The sequence below is a fragment of the Trichomycterus rosablanca genome, chromosome 15 (assembly GCF_030014385.1).
Source record: "Trichomycterus rosablanca isolate fTriRos1 chromosome 15, fTriRos1.hap1, whole genome shotgun sequence".
NCBI classification, from domain to species: domain Eukaryota; kingdom Metazoa; phylum Chordata; class Actinopteri; order Siluriformes; family Trichomycteridae; genus Trichomycterus; species Trichomycterus rosablanca.
The window spans coordinates 16,064,341-16,083,970 of record NC_086002.1 but is presented as its reverse complement, the minus strand read 5'-3'; the positions used below and the strand labels follow the sequence as shown (position 1 = coordinate 16,083,970).

The following is a 19,630-nucleotide window of genomic DNA, read 5'->3' as shown; positions in this document are numbered from 1 at the left end:
ACTTACTGACCCCCTTTTGTCTCTGGATTTCACTTTGAGAACCACTGCTCCACTGCACACATCATGATACAGCCAAGGAACAGAAGTTGCTTTTAATAAGATCATATACCTTCTTAAAAGTTTCAGACAATGTTTTTTTTCTTTTTTGTGGGCTTCCCAAGAACAGCCTAACTGTAGTTTTTATAATACTGATTTACAAGCATAAAAGTAAGAAAAATGTGTCTTTTTTATCTGTAGTGCAAGGTGGTTATATTTGTCACTAGCCACCTCTAAACAGACATGGACCTGAGTGATTTTGAGGCAAACAACTCAGTTAGTTGTCGGCTTTCATCTTCGATCCCGAATGTCTGCAAGACTGAAGACTGCTGTTTGGGCATTGATGAGGCTGGCAGGGGTCCTGTGTTGGGTGAGAAATATGAAACCTTGTTTATTGTTAATTGTTTAATATTGATTTTTGACATGTATATAATTCACATCAGGGTCAAATTTGTGATTGATGCATACTTAAATACTTAATTTTACAGAAATTCTCTAAACATGTAAATCACTTACAATTGTGGCTTGTAGTGGCATAACAAGAGTGTTTGCCTATTTATTTAGAGGTTGTAAGTTTATGCTGACATATGATGTCTGAAGCCAGGAGCTGATCCGCCCTGCTTTGTAGGTGGGAGGTACGGCACTCCTGTGTCCTCATCCACTACACAAAGCAAGCCAAACCTGGGCATCTCTGAGCTTATGTTTACGGACATCATATATACGTACAATGAAGGAAAATGAGTTTTTAATCACTTTCTTATTTAATATGCACTAAGCTAAATCTTTACGACTACCTGCTCAATATGCTGTCATAAGAGCTCTGACCTGCCAAGACATCTAAAGGAGTGCTGTGGTATCTGGAACAAGGACATGGGACGACACTAAGATAACAATTTTTAATCCCTAAAAGGAAATTAGAGAAAATATTGATCTCCTTGTTGGGGAATCGTACCCCTGTCTCCCATGTGACAGGCGGGGATATTTACCACTGTATTAACAAGAAGTTAACTAACATTACCATCAGGTCCTTTAAGTTCTGTACATTGTGAGGTGGGTTGTTTTACAGTGCATAATAGTGGCATTACAGGAATCATTGGACCAGTTGGCCTTCCATTGCTCTAATGTCTATTTCCAATCAAATTACTTGCAATTTGTCCTACAGTAGCCCTTCTGTTGGTCTGTACCACACCGCTTAGCTTTTATGTCCTTTGGCATCAATCAGCCCAACGTCTAATGTATCCTTGACCATGACTTGCACAATTGTTATGAAATAGGCATTGCAGTTCACATTTCGGGCTTAGTCCTGATGTTTTGGATCATCTGTGTACCTTTTGTCATTGGTGTAACCTTTTATATTTTTTCAATGTTTTATTTTTGCCTGTGTCATTTTTAATTTTGCCTTTTTTTGCTGTCGACCTCCACTTCTGACCGAGAAGGGGCATAACTAACACATCATTGTCCATGTAGGCAACCAGCCGGCTGTTAGCAGAGCTGAGATTCGAACTGTTTTTATAAATAGTAATCATACTAGTAAAAATAGTAGGGCTGTCGAAGTTAACGCGATAATAACGCATTAACGCGATTTCAATTTAACGCGATTAAAAATAATAGTGCCGTTAACGCAAATTCTAGTTAATGTTGAGACTTGACTGGTAGAACTACAACGCTCGGTTACATTATGTTAACATTATGTTAAAACAAACGTTTTAATGTCGGACTTGCCACCGTTTTTCATTTGCGGTTTGTTAACATAATGTAACCGAGCGTTGTAGTGATGCACTTATAAAGAAATAAATACACGCTATATTCACAAGTTGTCGGGAGCAGAACACTTTTATTAACTTATTCTGTTAAGGTACCAAATACCGGAAAGCTGAGTCAAGCACGTTAGTCCATGCACTATGGAAGCCCCAAAGGGTCAAAACACACTCACTTCGTGTAGAAACGGCCATCAAACCATTGTCACAATACAACCACAGAAAAGTCTGTTACAATAACTACGCCTTATCCCACCTAAAGCACCGCTGATCTACAATGTTTGCTGATGGAGAAATTCTAAACTACAATCTGACATTTACTGCCTAGTATGTGAGTGAATAAAACTCCCTTACAGTTTTCTCTTGTCCCAGCAGTTTTTAACATCAGTACATTTAGCATAAAATGTGTTCACCATTTTAATTGTAACATTTCACATAAAAATCCTTGTTTTCTATAACATTTACACAGATTTTTTTTAATGCGATTAATCGCGATTAACTATATGAAATTCTGAGATTAATCGCGATTAAAAATTTTAATCGTTTGACAGCCCTAAAAAATAGTAATCATTAAAACAGACTACAACTGCAAAAAACAGACTACAACTGCAAAAAACATAACTGATTGACATAAAACATGATTGACTTTATCAGTCTTTATCCTAAACAAAGATTATTTAAATAATTGTAAAACACTTTTGACAGAATTTTCACAGAAATTGTCCTGTGATTGCACAAAATTGTGAGCCCTGGCAAAAGTTACACGAGCTGCTTTAATCATAAAAAAATCTTTGAGATCCTGTTGAATTCATCAGATCAATCAGGCCATTAATTTGTTTACAGTTGTATGACAGGCCGTTTTGTGTTTTTTTGTTGTTTAGGTCCGATGGTATATGGAATATGTTTTTGTCCTGTCTCTCGAAAGGAGGATTTAAAGAATCTGAAAGTTGCAGGTGAGGTTAATGAACCCATTAAATTGTTTTATATTATTGTAAAGAAATACTTCAGCATGTTATTAGCAAATGTGTGAATAATACAAAAAATCAGGTTTTGCTATTCACACCATTATTATTTACTGAATTGAAATTGTAATTTTCACGTTATGATTTATTGAAAGTTGTTTATTTAGCAACACATAATAAACTACTGTAGATTTGAAATCTATTATTGTTAAAGGTTTGTTTAACTGTCATTTCAGTGTAATGCTGGACTAAAATATCACCCCCGCACATTTATTTCCAAGCATTATTTTTAAAGTAAGTACTGATGTTTTCAAAGCTGTAGACCATAACAATAATTTTCATTTTTTTTTTTATTAAATACAGGTGTAACCTATTTAATACTATTTATTACTGGTCAGCTTTGCAGGCACTGACACAAGACACCAACACCCTGGGCAGGGCAGTCAAGGGCTTTGGTTATCCCCCAACCTATTAGTCACAGCCAATCATGTCTGTGTAGACAGTCGGCTGTTTGATAACATATGGTAGGCTAACGTATAAGACCACTGCACCACAACAATCGGACTGTCCTGTTGCAACAAGAAACAAATAGGTTTAATATGAATACATACAAACTATAAAAAGAAACGAGTACCACAGTTTTTATTGTTTCATTACCATAACTGCTTTTTATTTGTGGAAATTTCATCCACTTTTTGTTCGGAGAAGAAATTTTTTAGCTACCTCAGCTTCACCTATGTAAAGCATCTGTAAAGCAGAATTAATGGTTGTTCGTTTAAATTTGTGTTGCAATGTTGCATATTTTAAATGTTTGTTGAAAAAATTCAACGACTGCCCTGAGACTTCCATCACATTCATTCTGGCCGAGAAGGACCACAAACTAGCACACACCGCATTTTATGTGTAAAGCCATCAGGCCTTTTTTTTTCCAGACAGAATCGCTGTTGCAATGATGAGATCATCTGGCCTTTCCTTTCCCAGACTCAGCCAGTTGAGTCTGTAGAAAGCTTTACTAGTTCAGTGCAGTTGCTAAATGTACTTTATTTCAGTGGTGGTGGATGAGCGTAATGCACTGCTGCTCCACTCAAGTTTTGTAAAATATTTTTTTTAGTGGAAATGAGTTACATTAGGACAAACCTTTGTCCTTTCTGTTCTAGCTACCTGTACTTGGGCACATAGGATTTAGCCTTTTGCTTTATTTGGTTTCAGATTCAAAGACACTGAGTGAGGCGGAGAGAGAAAATCTGTTTCTAAAGCTGAATGAAGCTAAGAGTTTTGTGGGCTGGGCTCTTCAGATCCTTTCACCTAATACCATCTCCACCAGCATGTTACAGAGGTACACACACAGTATAAGTTCAGCAAATAGGTCTGGTTCAATGCTTGTGCATGGCAGTACACATGTTACTGTACAGAATACTCCATGGTGTGTTTAAAATTATTATTTTTTTCTTTGTTAAGGGCAAAGTATAATTTAAATGCTCTGTCTCATGATGCTGCTATTGGGCTGGTGCAGTATGCTCTAGACTCTGGAGTGCAGCTCAAAGAGGTAGGCAGTAGCATCGCTCTTAAATGGTTTCCATTGCTTTCATACATAGTTTTTTTTATTATTTGGAAAAAGTAGGAAAACATAACATAATGGACAGATCTTGTTCAATACAACAGAGTTTAAAACACTGAATTATTAAATACTGACATAAAAAGCAACTCGGAGAAGTGTTTCCACTCGTTGTGTTTTCCATGCATGTAATGTGAATGTATTATTTAGTCCATCTTTATGCAGTATGATCATTGTTACAGGCATTCTTCAGTAACAATACTGTATAAATGAGTATCTGGAAAACCAGTTCATTCAAATCTAACAGATATCTAAACCTTTGTGCCACTGCGATCCACTAAATTCAGTCCAGTTAGTGTATATATATATATATGACCTTGACCTATACACACACGTGTGTGTGTGTGTGTGTATATACACCGATCAGCCATAACATTAAACCACCTCCTTGTTTCTACACTCACTGTCCATTTTATCAGCTCCATCTACTATATAGAAGCACTTTGTAGTTCTACAGTTACTGACTGTAGTCCATCTGTGTCTTTACATACTTTTTTAACCTGCTCTCCTGTTCTTCAATGGTCAGGACTCTCCCAGGACCACCACAGAGCAGGTATTATTTAGGTGGTGGATCATTCTCAGCACTGCAGTGACTGACATGGAGGTGATGTGTTAGTGTGTGTTGTGCTGGTATGAGTGGATAACACACAGCAGTGCTGATGGAGGTTTTTAAACACCTTACTGTCACTGCTGGACTGAGAATAGTTCACCAGCCAACAGCGCCCCATGGGCAGCTTCCTGTGACCACTGATGAAGATCTCAAAGATTACCAACTCAAACAGCAGCAATAGATGAGTGATCATCTCTGACTTTACATCTACAAGGTGGACCAACTAGGTAGGAGTGTCTAATAGAGTGGACAGTGAGTGGACACAGTATTTTAAAAACTCCAGCAGTGCTGCTGGTCCACCACCTAAATAATACCTGCTCTGTGGGGGTCCTGACCATTGAAGAACAGCATGAAAGGGCTAACAAAGCATGCAGAGAAACAGATGGATTACAGTCAGTAATTGTAGAACTTCAAAGTGCTAAGCGAAGCTGGTAAAATGGACATTGAGTGTAGAAACAAAAAGGTGGTTTTAATGTTATGGCTTTGACGTTATGTGTGTGTGTGTTTGTGTGTAGGTGTTTGTGGATACAGTGGGGCCAGCAGAAAAGTATGAGCAGAAGCTGTCTCAGCGTTTTCCCGGGATTAAGGTGACTGTACGACCAAAAGCTGATTCCCTCTTCCCCATCGTCAGTGCAGCCAGTATCTGTGCCAAGGTCAGTAACCACACAGGAGCCTTCATAGCTCTAACAACAGATGCTAATAGATAATCTGAACATAAACTTCCCTGTTTTTTTTTTTTTTTTTTTTTTTTTTTTTTTTTTTTTTGCTTTATCTAATTAATCAGTTCTGACTGTATCACTTACTATAACATTATCATTTCTTTTGTTTTCATCACTAAATATATCGGTAATAGGGCTGGGCGATATATCGAGATTTTATAAAATATCGATATATTTTCATACGCGATATAAGATAAGACAATATTGCATATATCGATATAGATGTTGCGTTCCAGTTAGATCAGACAGTTCGTCTTTCTCTTCTCCCAGTTTGTCTCTGCACATGTTCACCTGCCCCGCCCCTCTCCCTCACTGAACACAACTCACCCCTCCCCACCGCTTCACCAGTAATTCCTGCAGGCAGCGATAGCATGGAGACGGATAAAGACACGACAGAAGCTATCGAAGAGGAGCTGCTTACTAAAAAGAAAAATAATGGCTCTTTTTGGAATTATTTGGAGATGGTTCGAATTCAAAGTGTCAGATGAGCAGCAGAATAATGTATTCTGTAGAGAACGCCGAAAACAAGTCCAGACAAAAGGTTCCAGCTCCGTGTACCTTCATTCGTTTTTCACTTCAGATCCCAAAGTTAAAAAACAAGAAAACGAGTCGTTATTTGTTTTAAAAACCAACACAAGCGCATGCACGCGCTGACATGCACGTATTTACTTCACATTAAGTGTTGAGAAAGTAATAATAACGTAGCGGTGCGTCTCCTGTTGTTCTGACTCTTGTGTTTGTATATGTGATGTGCATATATAGATATTTGCTCTATCTGTAAAAACAAACATTATGGGGAGTGATTTCTGTACTGGATGTTGTACGTGGTCGTGTTAGTTTATACTGGATGATCGCCCGACGTCCGACACGTCATTTATTTATTTATCTTCTATTATAGTATTACTTGTTGTCGGCCAGTAAACAACCAAACATTATTAAATTGCATGAACTAACTCTGCAGTAAACAAGGAGCAAACAGCAATTAAACAACAAATAAAGCTGTTAAATAATAATAAAGTGCATGAAGAAGAACGCTGATTAAAATGCATTAAATGTTGTAATAGTTACACAGTAACATGTACTATTAGTTCTGCCTGTATTACAGAACTGAGTTCTATACAGTAAAAGAAAATATTAATGTAAATGTTAATGTTGTGGTGACATATACATAAAATAATGTATAAAGTCCAAACATTTTTTTTTTTTTTAAGGAAAAATAATTCTTGTGTGAAGCTTCCCCAGCATGAATATTAATAAAAGTGCCTGTAAAAAAATTGGAACATGTAGCTTTGTCTCAGAAGTGTCTTTTTGTTATTACCTTATGGGATAAAAAAATATCGAGATATATATCGTATATCGCCATTCAGAAAAAAATATCGAGATATAATTTTTGATCCATATCGCCCAGCCCTAATCGGTAACCTCTCTTTTTAAATGTTAATGTCTTAGGTTGCCAGAGATCATGCAGTAAAAGGCTGGAAGTTTGCAGAGGATCTTGGGGAGGTGGATACTGACTACGGTTCAGGGTATCCTAATGGTCAGTACCCATTTACAGCATTTAGCAGTTGCAATTATACAGAAGCGCTCTCAGTAAACATTTCCTACTTACTCTAGTACAAAAAGACAAAAGTCTATGAACCCTGCTGGAAACCATGTTTAAACAAACGTGTAGGAGGAACATTTTTAAAGAAGGATAGAATAGCAAATGCAGGTTAGTTTCCATTTAAGTGCTTAGTGAGGAGGTGATGAGGGTCTTTAATCACCTTTTCAAGATGGTAAGAGACTCGGCTGTTCGAACATTTTATCACACCACCTGGGTGAGAAGAACCGTCTTCAAGATCTGTTGCTTGTTGCACTGCCTACCTGTCTATTTTACGTTTCCTCTCTGAATACTATTTTCTGTAAAAGCGTTTTGCACAAAAAATATTTTAAATATTTTACAAAAATATACTGTTCTGTAGCATTAAGGATAAAGTAGCTAACAAATAATAGAGTTCTATTTGCGTTAATCCCACCAAGCCAGACATGATCTCTTAAAGAGAACACACATTTGGAGTAAGATGTCAAATTCAGTTGACTTCAGTTTTTCTTTACAGGTGATAAAAGTGGCAGCAGCTGTGTAATGTTTCTACCATTTATTGATTAACAGCCAGAGTAAATGCAATATAAGAAGTGCTCTTGAAAAAAGACCAACATTTAAAATTTGTATTAATGACAGTGTCCTAATATTCATAATAAAGGATGCTGAAATGACACTTGTTTATTGAAACACCTGAATCAATGGTAGGTCTCTTCTGTTTTGAATAATTAACCACTTTCTTGTGTTAAACTGTTTGGTAAAAAGGATGAGAGTTAGAAAGCCTGTGGGCATCTTCATGCTCAGTTTCAGAGCATATCATTGCCAACTTTTGCAAGACTTTCCCTTATCAAACACACTTGCCTGCTAGTCATCATTAGCAGGTTTACTAGGAGAAATAAATCTTGCAAATCACGCCAGACTCTGACATCCTAAATTCTTCGCACTTACAGTTGTGTGAGATGGAATCTGTAAACATAATGTTTTAAGTAGATTGTAAACACTAAGGAATGTATTTGTACTGAATTAGGTGTAATGGTGTTGGCAAAACCAGCTCTTGTTAACACTTCATTTAAGATTTAAATATTTCAAATGTATCCTTTTTATCTCTCTCTCTTTGTGTGTTTGTTCAGACCCGAAAACTAAGAGCTGGCTGCTGAAGTATTTGGACCCAGTTTTTGGGTATCCTCAGTTTGTGCGCTTTAGCTGGAGTACAGCACAGACATTACTGGATGATAAAGCGGTGACCGTACACTGGTAAGTCCACCAGTAGGGGGCAGTGTTATATTGCCCCGTTTAAACGAATGGCACGAGAAACCAATTAATTAACTAAATTATTGTTGTTGTAGTCACTGAATTATCTGTCCAAATTGTTATTGGCTGTATGTTGCTGTTATAGTTATTTTTATCAGTGTAAATTAATTCCTTATGGCATGAGTAGTTGTTTAATTTGGATTTTAATGTCATGTTTGACACTTTTGACATTTATTCAGGACAGTTACAGGTTACACATAATTCGTCAGTGTAGGTTCATTGTAAAACACTGTAACAGGCACATTTTGTATATGCAATCCACCCAACTTACATGTCTTTGGACTGTGGGAGGAAACCAAAGTTCCTGCAAGAAAACCACGCTGGGGAGAACATGCAAACTCCACACAGAAAGTACCCAGGCCACTAATGAACCCATAACTTTTTGCTCAACAAACCACTGTGCTGCCCCCTAAGACATTGATACCTCAGTAGCAAAATTTACAGTAAAGATCAAAGCACAACAGTGTTAGTTAAATTATGGTTACACCAAATATTTTTATTCTTGGCCACAGACCATAGATTACATTTACATTAATGGCATTCAGCAGACTAATTTATGCAAAGTGACTTAGCATTGTAGCCAATTACAGGCTACAAATGATGGTTAAGTGCTGTTCTTAGGGGCTGTACAGAGGCAGCTTGGTTGTGATGGTGGGGCTTGAAATAGTGGTCTTTTGATTGTTAGTCCAGTACCTTAACCTCTGAGCCACTGTGACCACCACCACAAGTAGATTGTTTTCACTGTGGTACTGCCATAACAATGCACTGTTCTGTTACACAGAATGCTACATTTTTGTTGTTGTTTTGATTTTAAAGTGAGCTGTTATTCATGCAGCTGAAATGTGTACAAACATAAACACAATAAAATAAATGTTACACTTATTTTATCGTTACAACACAACATTTTTGCTCTGTTAAAAATCACCTGTTTATGTCCAAACTCTAAGCTTGAGAACTGGTGTTCTTCATTTATTTATTTATTGTTGTTAAATATTATTAAGTAAAATTCCTTAATTTGCTCATTATCATTCTATTATTGGTTTTGGGTGTTATGAGGTTGGGTCTGGTGCCACCTGGAAACACGGAGCACAAAACAGGGTTGCACCCTGGACACAGGCACTGCAACATGTGATCTCTGGGACTGGTCTGGGGGCGTGCATAAGTTGAGAGGGGGGCTGATTAACAATCGAAATTCAGAAATGACTAAATCAGAGATAAAGGGGGGAAAATCCAGAAAAAGAGTTGTGTGCTTTGTGTATTTTAATGGTAAATGTGTGAAATGGTGCAGCCTGATGGTCAATTTAAAAAGTCAATAAAGTAAATTTAAAATGATGCTGGAAGCTGGTCTGGAACATTTTTGGTAAAGTCATACTTATTATGTTCTGGGTTTTGTGCATCTGGGTCACTTGAGCTCATGTGCCGTCACATTTAATAATCCCAGAAGTGTACATGAAGTGATAAATAACAAGAAATAGTTTTATATCCAGTCAGCCGTGTGTCAGGCTTTCATTTGCCTTTCAGCAGCTTATTTACTTTTTATGAAGTAGCTCTGATCTTCTACAGATACTGGACATTCCATCATTTAATATTCAAGCTTGACAGCTGTAGTGTACAAAATAGTGCAATACCACTATGAAAGTCTGGGCCTTAGTGTTTCATGAAGAAAGGGCTTTTAATCTTACAGCGCAGATCGTTTTTTATTGCATCAAGCCCTTGTTGCTTATTGCATTGTGTGATGAAAGGTATGATTGCCTCTGTCATTCATTCATTAATTTATTTTCATATTTATCTACCGCTTTATCCTGGTCAGGGTTGGGGTGGATCTGGTTCATCAGAAAGTGGTATAATGGTTTTGTTTTATCTGTGTTTGTGTATGTGTGTAGGGATGATGATGAGGAGAATGGAGGGAAAGCAGCAGCTCGGCAGAGTAACAAGTCTGTGCTCTCGTACTTCAGCCGTAGCAAACCTTCCAGTGATACTGACACACGAGAGACGCATCGCTTCTTCAAAGAGCGCTGTTTACAAAGTATAGATCAACTCTGAATGTGAAAGGCTGATTTTTTTTACACACACACAAACTGTAAAAATCAGAACAGCAGTACTCTAAATGTACTACAATGTAAACACACTTCACACACACAACCACAGAGTTGGCTCAGAAAGGATTGCTCTTGGTGTTCATCTGAAAAAAATATCAGATTTAACATTTATCATAGAGGTCACATGTGCTTCAGTGTTGTTTTATACATGTTATCTATGTGTTTTAGTAATAAAATGTGTACTGTATTAAGGAGATGTCTGCTCTTCTTTGTGTTAGTGCTTTCTGTTGTTGCTACAGAGCAGTGGTACCTCAGGTTAAGGTACTAAAGTAATTTTCAAAAGGCCGTTTGTTAAAGCCTCACTTCTGAAAGGCTGCCACTGTTGGGCTCCTAAGCAAGGCCCTTAACTGCTTTGATTGTATTCATTTTAGTCATAGGTTGCTTCAAATAAATGGATCTACTAAATGCTGTAAATGTTATACATTATACTGCATGGACAGTGATGAGGAAATAAAGATATATGGACAAGGAAATAAAGTATTTGGACAACCCTCAAAGGTTATAAGGTTCGGGTGTCTCAATACTTGCTAACGTTTATAAAAGAACATGTAAAGAAAATTAATACACCACAGGTTAAAAGTTTTGCAACAATTCTGTTTTTCTAGAATAATGTCTGAACGTTATTTATTGGAGCATGGAACAAAAAGAAACTATTGGACACAATCAGTTAACAAGTAGACAGTGGCAGCCTAGTGGGTAGTGGGTTTTAACTCCTTGAAGTACTCTTTTGTATGCAAATACAGTATAACAGCTAAACTGTATTTTTTCTGCAATAAAAGTCAAATACTTTCTGGAAGTTTCTTTTTGGGTCAGGATTTTAGTCACTACAATGTGCAAATTTCTTGCTCTTGGTCTGGTGAAAGAAAATTTAAATATCGAGCAATAAGTAGTTAATAAGTAAAAGAATAAGAATAAATAAGTAATTGTTTTGTAATCTGTTCATAATAAAGCTAATTCAGTTCAAAATTGGTTGTGACGGCCGATCATTAACCATAATGCTATGTGTATGTATGTACAGTATGTATACATGTATGTATATTAGAGATGCATGAGTACCGATACTAGTATCGGGTATTTTCCCGATACCGCGCTCATTAACTCGTACTCGTACTCGCAAACGAGGCTCCGATACTAAACATCCGATACCGTGTACCTAGTGCACGTTGCTGCGTTAACGCAGGGATTTTCAACCTGTGGGGCGCGAGTGCCTGACAGGAGGGCGTGACATTACGAGATTTTTTTACTTCTAAAACTAAAGCAATTTATTTTCACCCACGGGAGACATATTGAATTATTCTCACTGACCACGCTCACACGCACGTTTAATGTTATTTAGTTCCGTTTGACAAAAAAAAACAAAAAACTTAAAATAGAGCGAACAGTGAAGATAACCGGTTACAAAAGCAGCGACCGCTGGACGTGTTTGTGTTCAATACTCTGTTCACAGTGTCAATACAAGTGATTCAGGAGTCGACTCATCTTTTCTCAGTCATCTCTCCGTGTTCACTGTTATAATGAATGATGCGGTTGTAAATAAACACCAACTACTACAGAACATTTTGTGTGACTCGCTTACCTTATAAAGCTCAGGCTTAATTATACTGGTTATTACCACAGAGCGGGAGCCGACTCAGAGTCGTTTACGTTTAACCGAGGTGAACCACGAATGTATGTGCTGATAGAATCGGCTCAGATGGGATCGGACTGTATTATCCTTTTTAAAGTAAATATTTCAATCAGCAGAATCGCATCGCATGTATGATGTGCACAACGTTAATTACGTGCGTTTATTAATGAACGTTTAGGTTAGCTTGTCAGAAGCTTTCTCAATGATGGCTGTGCGGTGTTTTTTTTGTTTGTTTGTTTTTACAATTAGTGATGGCAACCCAAGCAACTGTTCCACTGCACTATTTTACACTAAAAACTACACTATTCCATAATGCTCCAGATTGCATCATTCTAAATAGGTATCGGTATCGGCGAGTACAAAAATACATGTACTTGTACTCGTATTCGGTTGGGAAAAAATGGTATAGATGCATCCCTAATGTATATGTAATCATACATATGGGTCATTCTATAATTTGGGGTACATTCCATGTCCAATGATAATAATTATATTTATTCTAACTATTTTCTTTAAAAATGTCATATTTTACCTATTAATGGAAAACATGTTGTAATATCACAAAAACATTATGTGCATCCTGTGCTTCATTTAACTTGAAATTTGTCATGATGTTCCTAAATGAACAGTTTTTGCTGTGTCCGTTTTTAAGTTGAGGATGCCTTGGTTTTAAAATAATGAATAAAATCATTAAGGGCAACAACATCTATTTTTTTATTTATTTTAAAAGTTTAAATACCAAAGAAAAATTATATTTTTTAAATTGAGTTTCTCTTTTAAATAATTTAAATATCTTTATTTATTAATGTCCGCAAAAGTTCTGTCAACTATGTTACTAACAGAACTCCACTCAGCAACTCAAAAATGGTTTGTTCTAAAACTATGTGACCAGCATTACATGATATCATTTTTCTCTGTGGAGGGTATATTGAACAAACTGTGGTGAATGTCCTCTTATTTTTTAAAATATTTTATCTATAATAGAACATTGTCAATGAGTATATTAATTGACCGTCAACTATGTTACATACATTGTTATGGTTAAAAAATTTTTTATAATTTTAATTCAAACGTATGTTCAAATTAGACATTATTCTGTTCAAGAAATGACATGTGGTCAGCCAGGCAAGGTCTACCACTGAAGTTATGGGTCAAAATAGGGAAATTGTCAACTATGTTACCTGTCAACTAAGTTACCTAGTAGTCTACATCTACTGTCCCTTTAAAATAAAAATAAAAAAAATTAATGTTTAAGCTTTGCAAATAGTGGATATGTTATACTAAAGAATATATTAACTTGAACCACTGATTGTTTTATTGAGAGAGAACATTGTTTTTGTACTTTTTTGGTGATGTGAAATGTACCCCAAATTATAGAATGACCCATATACGTATAAATGAAATAACACTGGATATTGACATTATGCAGCATATACAGTAGTAGTATGTAGTATATACTGAGGCACTACATGCTGGGACAGCATGCAGTAATCAAGTAAAGAATATTATGTAGTGCATACTTGGACAGTGCAAGACGTAGTGTAAACTGTACACTAGGGCAGTACACATTATGTAGTATATTTTGGGGCAGTATGTAGCACACAGTACACATTTGGGCAGTACAAATTGAAGCAGTATGTAGCATACAGTACATAATGGGACAATATACAGTATGTAGTATGCAGTACACACTGGGGCTGTCATTCAGGCAAGTAATAGTATATAAATTGGGGTAGTATGTATATAAAATATGTAGTATGTACACAGTTTGTAATATGCAGCATATACTGGGACAGTACAAAGTATGTAGTATACAGTTTATACTGTGGCAGTACACACTGGAGCAGTACACAGTATTGGGGTAGTATGTATATAAAATATGTAGTATGTACACAGTTTGTAATATGCAGCAAATACTGGGACAGTACTGGGACATACTATTACATAGTATGTAGTATACAGTTTATACTGTGGCAGTACACACTGGAGCAGTACACAGTATTGGGGTAGTATGTATATAAAATATGTAGTATGTACACAGTTTGTTGTATGCAGCAAATACTTGGACAGAACAAAGTATGTAGTATAAATTTGGGCAGTATGTAGTATACAGTTCATACTGTGGCAGTACACAGTATGTAATACGCAGTACACACTGGAGCAGTACACAGTATGTAGTAGTAGGGCGTATTTACTGGGACATTACATAGTATGTAGGGTGCAGTATGTAGTATGCAGTATGTAGAAAGTAGAATGCCGGGGGGGGGGGGGCTATGCTATGTTTAACTTGGCTTGGTACATAAATGATTGAATGAATGACTTTGTAGTTTGAACTTTACTACTGTAGGTGGCGCTACGAACATGTTTGCTTTATCAAAGCGAGCATTAATAGGAGGAAGTGCGTTACAGAGGTTCCGGTGTAGGACTAGTGTGGTAAGTTTGAGAATCATTCATTATAGTTAAGCTGTTTAGGTTTGTAATGTGATGTTTTTTTGTCATATTTATTCAGTTGTGTGATAATGCAGTGATGTAGTTAAAGTAGTGAGAGGATTTCACTACTGTGTTTATTGTGTGTGTGTGTGTGTGTGTGTGTTGTAGGAGATAACTGGTACAACATGGATATCAGACCAAATCACACCGTCTACATCAACAACCTGAATGATAAAGTTAAAAAAGAAGGTCGGTTTGTTATTCTGATTGTGTTTGTGTTTTTATTCCTTTTCAGTCGATGGTGTTTTGTTTACGGGTGAACCTTGCTAGTTGCTAATGATGGACAGAGTAACAGTGTTCCGTACGATTTTGTTCAGCTACACGTCTGTTTGGAAACAGCGGCTGGACTAATCTCTCTAAATTTCTGTGCTAAAGTTTTAGCTTCAGATTACTGTTACATTCTAAATAGTTTGTTACAATTCGATATTGAATCACTGACTTACTGTATGGAACGGCGTTAGTGTTAACAGAGCCGTTTCTAATTACAAAACTGCTCGATTTGCAGTAATTTCGCAGCATGTCCCAGATAATCTTGTCAGGAAAAGCTTTAATATTCCGACTGCATATTTATAAATTACGTTTAAATTAGAATGAACTTCACTTTACTGAACGGCTCAAATCAGTCATCGGTTAAATAAACTGGCAAAATTTGCATCCTTAATAAACTAACGTCACGAAACTTTGTGAAATCTTTTTGTAACCTTTTATTTAAATTAATGTTCAAGAGAATAAACAAATCACAGATTCTTATTTTTATTGTTTTTACAGTAAAGTGTTTTAATATTTCCAAAAATGGGGTTTATAAGAAATTCTATTAGAACTCCAGAAATCGTATCTTATAAAAGAAACAATGAAAATCTTGCGTCGAACAAGTAATTATACTGAAACATTGCTATTAAACCTAATGTTTTCCAGTACATGAGAATGTAGGTTTGTAAAATCTTGTGTTTAACTGCTTTCATCTCCAATAATCTGGATTACCTAAAATGGCTGCAGTAAATTGTCTATGTAATAACTGTAACAAATCTACACTTCACCACCCAAAGACAGCCTGGTTAATTTCCTTCTGCTTGTTTTGGTAAAAATGACGTGCAAAGGGATATTAAAAAACAAAGCAGGCTTTATAAAGGCCTTCAATTTGATATCTGTGATCTAATGCTGCTGTTTTTCCCCTTCTCAGAATTGAAGAGGTCCCTCTATGCGCTCTTCACCCAGTTCGGCCAAATCCTTGAAGTTGTGGCTATGAAAACCATGAAGATGAGGGGTCAAGCATTTGTCGTATTTAAAGAGCTTTCGGCAGCCACAAATGCACTAAGACAGCTACAAGGGTTTCCTTTTTACAACAAACCCATGGTAAGTGCTACAGTTCAAATTCTGTGAGTGTAGGTCTTAAAGTGTTTAACAAAGGTTAAACATGAAGAGGTTGTAGAAGTACACATCTGCTCTGTGGTATTGGTTAATAAAATATATCTACTGCTAATTTTTACTTTCCCCCAAGTTTATGGATCAACTTGGTTTGGAATGATTCTTAGCTCCACTGTTAGCACCCTTCTCCTCATATAACTCTGATCCCTTCTCTGCACATGCCTAAATCATCTCAATCTGGCCTCCTTAACTTTGTCTCCAAAACATACTACCTGTGCTGTCCTGCTAATTAACTAATTCCTAGTGGTTTTTCAGTAGAGAAGACAAGACGTTAGCCATTAATTTACTTGTTTTGTTTGTTTATAGCGAATCCAGTATGCTAAAACAGACTCCGACATGGTTGCAAAGTTGAAAGGCACATATGGAGACAAAGAAAAGAAAAAAGAGAAGAAGAAGAAAGCTCAGGAACAAGCAGCCAATGCCAACAAGAAAGCAGTGGTGAGTTTTAATGTGACTTTATACTTGCAGCTTGTGTTTTTTAATTTGATTTTTAAATAGGTTTCCAATGTCAACGTGTTTTATTTTACAGAATGCAGTGAACACACAACCACCTCCACCAGCTACAGTTCAGGTATACAAAGCAATCATTTCATTTTATTGTTTGATCCTATGCTGGCATCTTGCTTTATTGAAATCATTTCTTCCATTAACCATTTGTGTTTACCTGCTTAGGTTCCTGATAATCCACCCAACTACATTCTGTTTCTGACTAACCTGCCTGAAGAGACCAATGAGATGATGCTGTCCATGTTGTTTAACCAGTAAGTATGATTCACCTGTACACACAGGACCACTCAACCAACCAGTCATACTGTTTCTAAATACCAGTATTCTGCAGAGTTTATTTTAATGTTATTCTATTTTATTGTTCCAATTTGGATTATATCCAGTTTCCCTCTGTACTCTGCTTACTCCTTCCACTTGCAAGACACCTTGCTGGTCAGAGTCTGACTCACTCATAGTCCTAACATGGACGCATGTTTTCTCTAAAAAGTTATTTTCATGAACTACATTTAAATTTGTTGCATGTGCAATTTTATGTTATGCGTGACAGATTTCATTAGTTTTAGCAGCAGTTTCTAAAAACCTAGACACAGTTGGTAATATTGTGCTGAACTTCCAAATTCATGGCACAGTAGCAAACCTGCCAGGCCATAGAAGAAAGTCCAAAATTTCATCCAAAGGCCTTAGCAGTCTCATCAGGACAACAAAGAAAATACTACAAAAGACACACAGGATGACCTCATAAAGGCAGTGTCAATGACAACCCCAAGATTACAAAACAGCCAGGGACTTTGTGGCCAGACTTCACTACGCACACCACACTTGACCAAGAAACTCAGGAATAGGCGAATGGAATATGACAAAAGGAATTTGGAATTCTTGGACTTCTAAAACAAATGTTCTTTGAAGTGATGAATCCAAACTGGAACTGTTTGATCATATGGATCAGTGGTTTATTATGTGCAAAAAAGCATTAGGCTTATGACTATGTACAATATAAGTATACGAAGAAGTATACGATCCTCACGATCAAGCATGGTGGTGGATCAGTGATGTTTTTCTGCTGCAGGAACTGTCAGCCTTGATTAACATCATGGATTCACAGAAATTCTAAGGTACAAGATAAGACTTTATTGATCCCCTTAGGGAAATTAACTAAATTCGAAGAGGAGTTTCATGCTTTCTGTGGTAAAATTGAACCTTGTTGATAGTTGGACTTTCCAACAAGACAACAATCCCAATAACACTTCCAAGTCAACTAAAGCTTGGTTAACTAGTCCTTGAAACCTCTTGGAATATCCTGGAGTGGCCCTCTCAGTTTCCAAATTTAAGCAGCTGCAGCATGAAAGCCATTAAACCTCAGTGAGCTGGAAACTTTGCACAAGAAAAATGGGTGAAGATTCCACAAGAGAGGTTTCAGAAGCACTGAAGTACTGAGACTGGGGGTTAAACAGCAGCGCACATGGACAGTTGTCGAGAACCAGATGTTTTTTTGTTCTAGTTTAAAATGTCAGATAATGTTTTCACAATTGCTTGTGTGTGTTAATATTCATTCTCTGTTTTCTGAGCCTTTTTTATATTTTCATTCCAATTACCAAAATGCCTTTTAGGCGATAAGGGTTGAATATTTCCAATTGCAACTGTACATTATGCTGTTCCTGTTTTCTTCTCTTTAAGGTTTCCTGGCTTTAAAGAGGTGCGTTTGGTTCCTGGTAAGCATGATATCGCCTTTGTGGAGTTTGACAGTGAAGCTCAAGCAGGAGTTGCTAAAGATGCACTACAGGGCTTCAGGATCACTGCCACGTGTGCCATGAAGATCACTTATGCTAAGAAGTGACCTCACATTCAAATTCACAGAGGTCATTTTTGGACTGAAACGCAGCCCTGCTCAATAAGTTTTGCCCCCCACCCTTTTAATGTGCTACTCTTCGTTTAGTTTTTATGTAAAAAATTTGTACAGCCTTTTTGTTGGAGAGAAACTGCCACAAAGGATGGGCTGATTGTGGGCCTTTTTTTAGTTTTTGGTGGATTATTAAAGGACTTTTGTAGCATTTTTGTGTGAATAACTCTTATTTGGGGGAAACAAACGGTGCTTACCTACAGTAGTGTTAAAAAAAAATAGCAGTGATTTTAAAAAAGAGAATAAAGCACAAAATCATTATAATAACTTTTATTTCCATAAATGCAAATTCACTGAAAATACACTTTCAATTCTAAATCAAAACATTAACAAAATTTAGCCAGTTTGTGTTAATCCTTTATAGAAAGTTAAGAAAAATGAATATTAGGCTGTTCAAAATAATAGCAGTGCCAGTATTTTTTTTTAAGAACTCAAAAAATGTATGTATAAACTGAAAAAAATGTTTGAGGTTTCACTTTACTTTAAATTACTGAACTAATATTTAGTGGCATAACAATTGTTTCCAAGATCTGTGTTGCATGGAGTCGACCAACTTCTGGCACCTCTGAACAGGTATTCCAGTCCAGGATGATTAGACTACATTCCACAGTTCTTCTGCAATTTTGGGTTTTGCCTCAAAAGAATGCATTTCAGATATCAGCCCACAAGTTCTCTCTGGGACTGAGGTCAGGGGATTGGGCTGGCCACTCTATTACCTCAATCTTGTTTGTCTGTAATCAAGATGTTTTGGGTCACTGTCATGTTGAAACACCCATTTTAAGGACATTTCTTCTTCGACATAGGGCAACATGATCTCTTCAAGTATTCTGATATATTTAAATTGATCCATGATCCCTCGTATGTGATAAATAGGCATAACACCATGGTATGAAAAACTTCCCCATATCATCATTTTGTACCACCATGCTTTACTGTCTTCACAGTGAACTTTGGCTTGAATTCAGTGCTCGGGGGTCATCTGACATACTGTCTACG

General features: G+C 36.7%; 2 protein-coding genes across 2 annotated transcripts; both read left to right on the top strand.

Annotated features, from left to right (window-relative positions):
* Positions 1–241: 241 nt before the first annotated feature.
* Positions 242–10,882, top strand: rnaseh2a (ribonuclease H2, subunit A). Its single transcript, XM_063010385.1, has 8 exons — positions 242–406; positions 2,675–2,746; positions 3,965–4,091; positions 4,214–4,301; positions 5,496–5,633; positions 7,149–7,236; positions 8,409–8,532; positions 10,473–10,882. The coding sequence occupies exons 1-8, from the start codon at positions 280–282 to the stop codon at positions 10,630–10,632; spliced, it is 924 nt and encodes a 307-aa protein (XP_062866455.1). The 5' UTR covers positions 242–279; the 3' UTR covers positions 10,633–10,882.
* Positions 10,883–12,394: 1,512 nt separating this feature from the next.
* Positions 12,395–18,785, top strand: snrpb2 (small nuclear ribonucleoprotein polypeptide B2). Its single transcript, XM_063010368.1, has 8 exons — positions 12,395–12,411; positions 14,663–14,748; positions 14,914–14,994; positions 15,986–16,158; positions 16,537–16,668; positions 16,760–16,801; positions 16,903–16,991; positions 18,412–18,785. Exons 3-8 carry the CDS (start codon positions 14,931–14,933, stop codon positions 18,569–18,571), a joined length of 660 nt encoding a protein of 219 aa, XP_062866438.1. The 5' UTR covers positions 12,395–12,411; positions 14,663–14,748; positions 14,914–14,930; the 3' UTR covers positions 18,572–18,785.
* Positions 18,786–19,630: the final 845 nt, after the last annotated feature.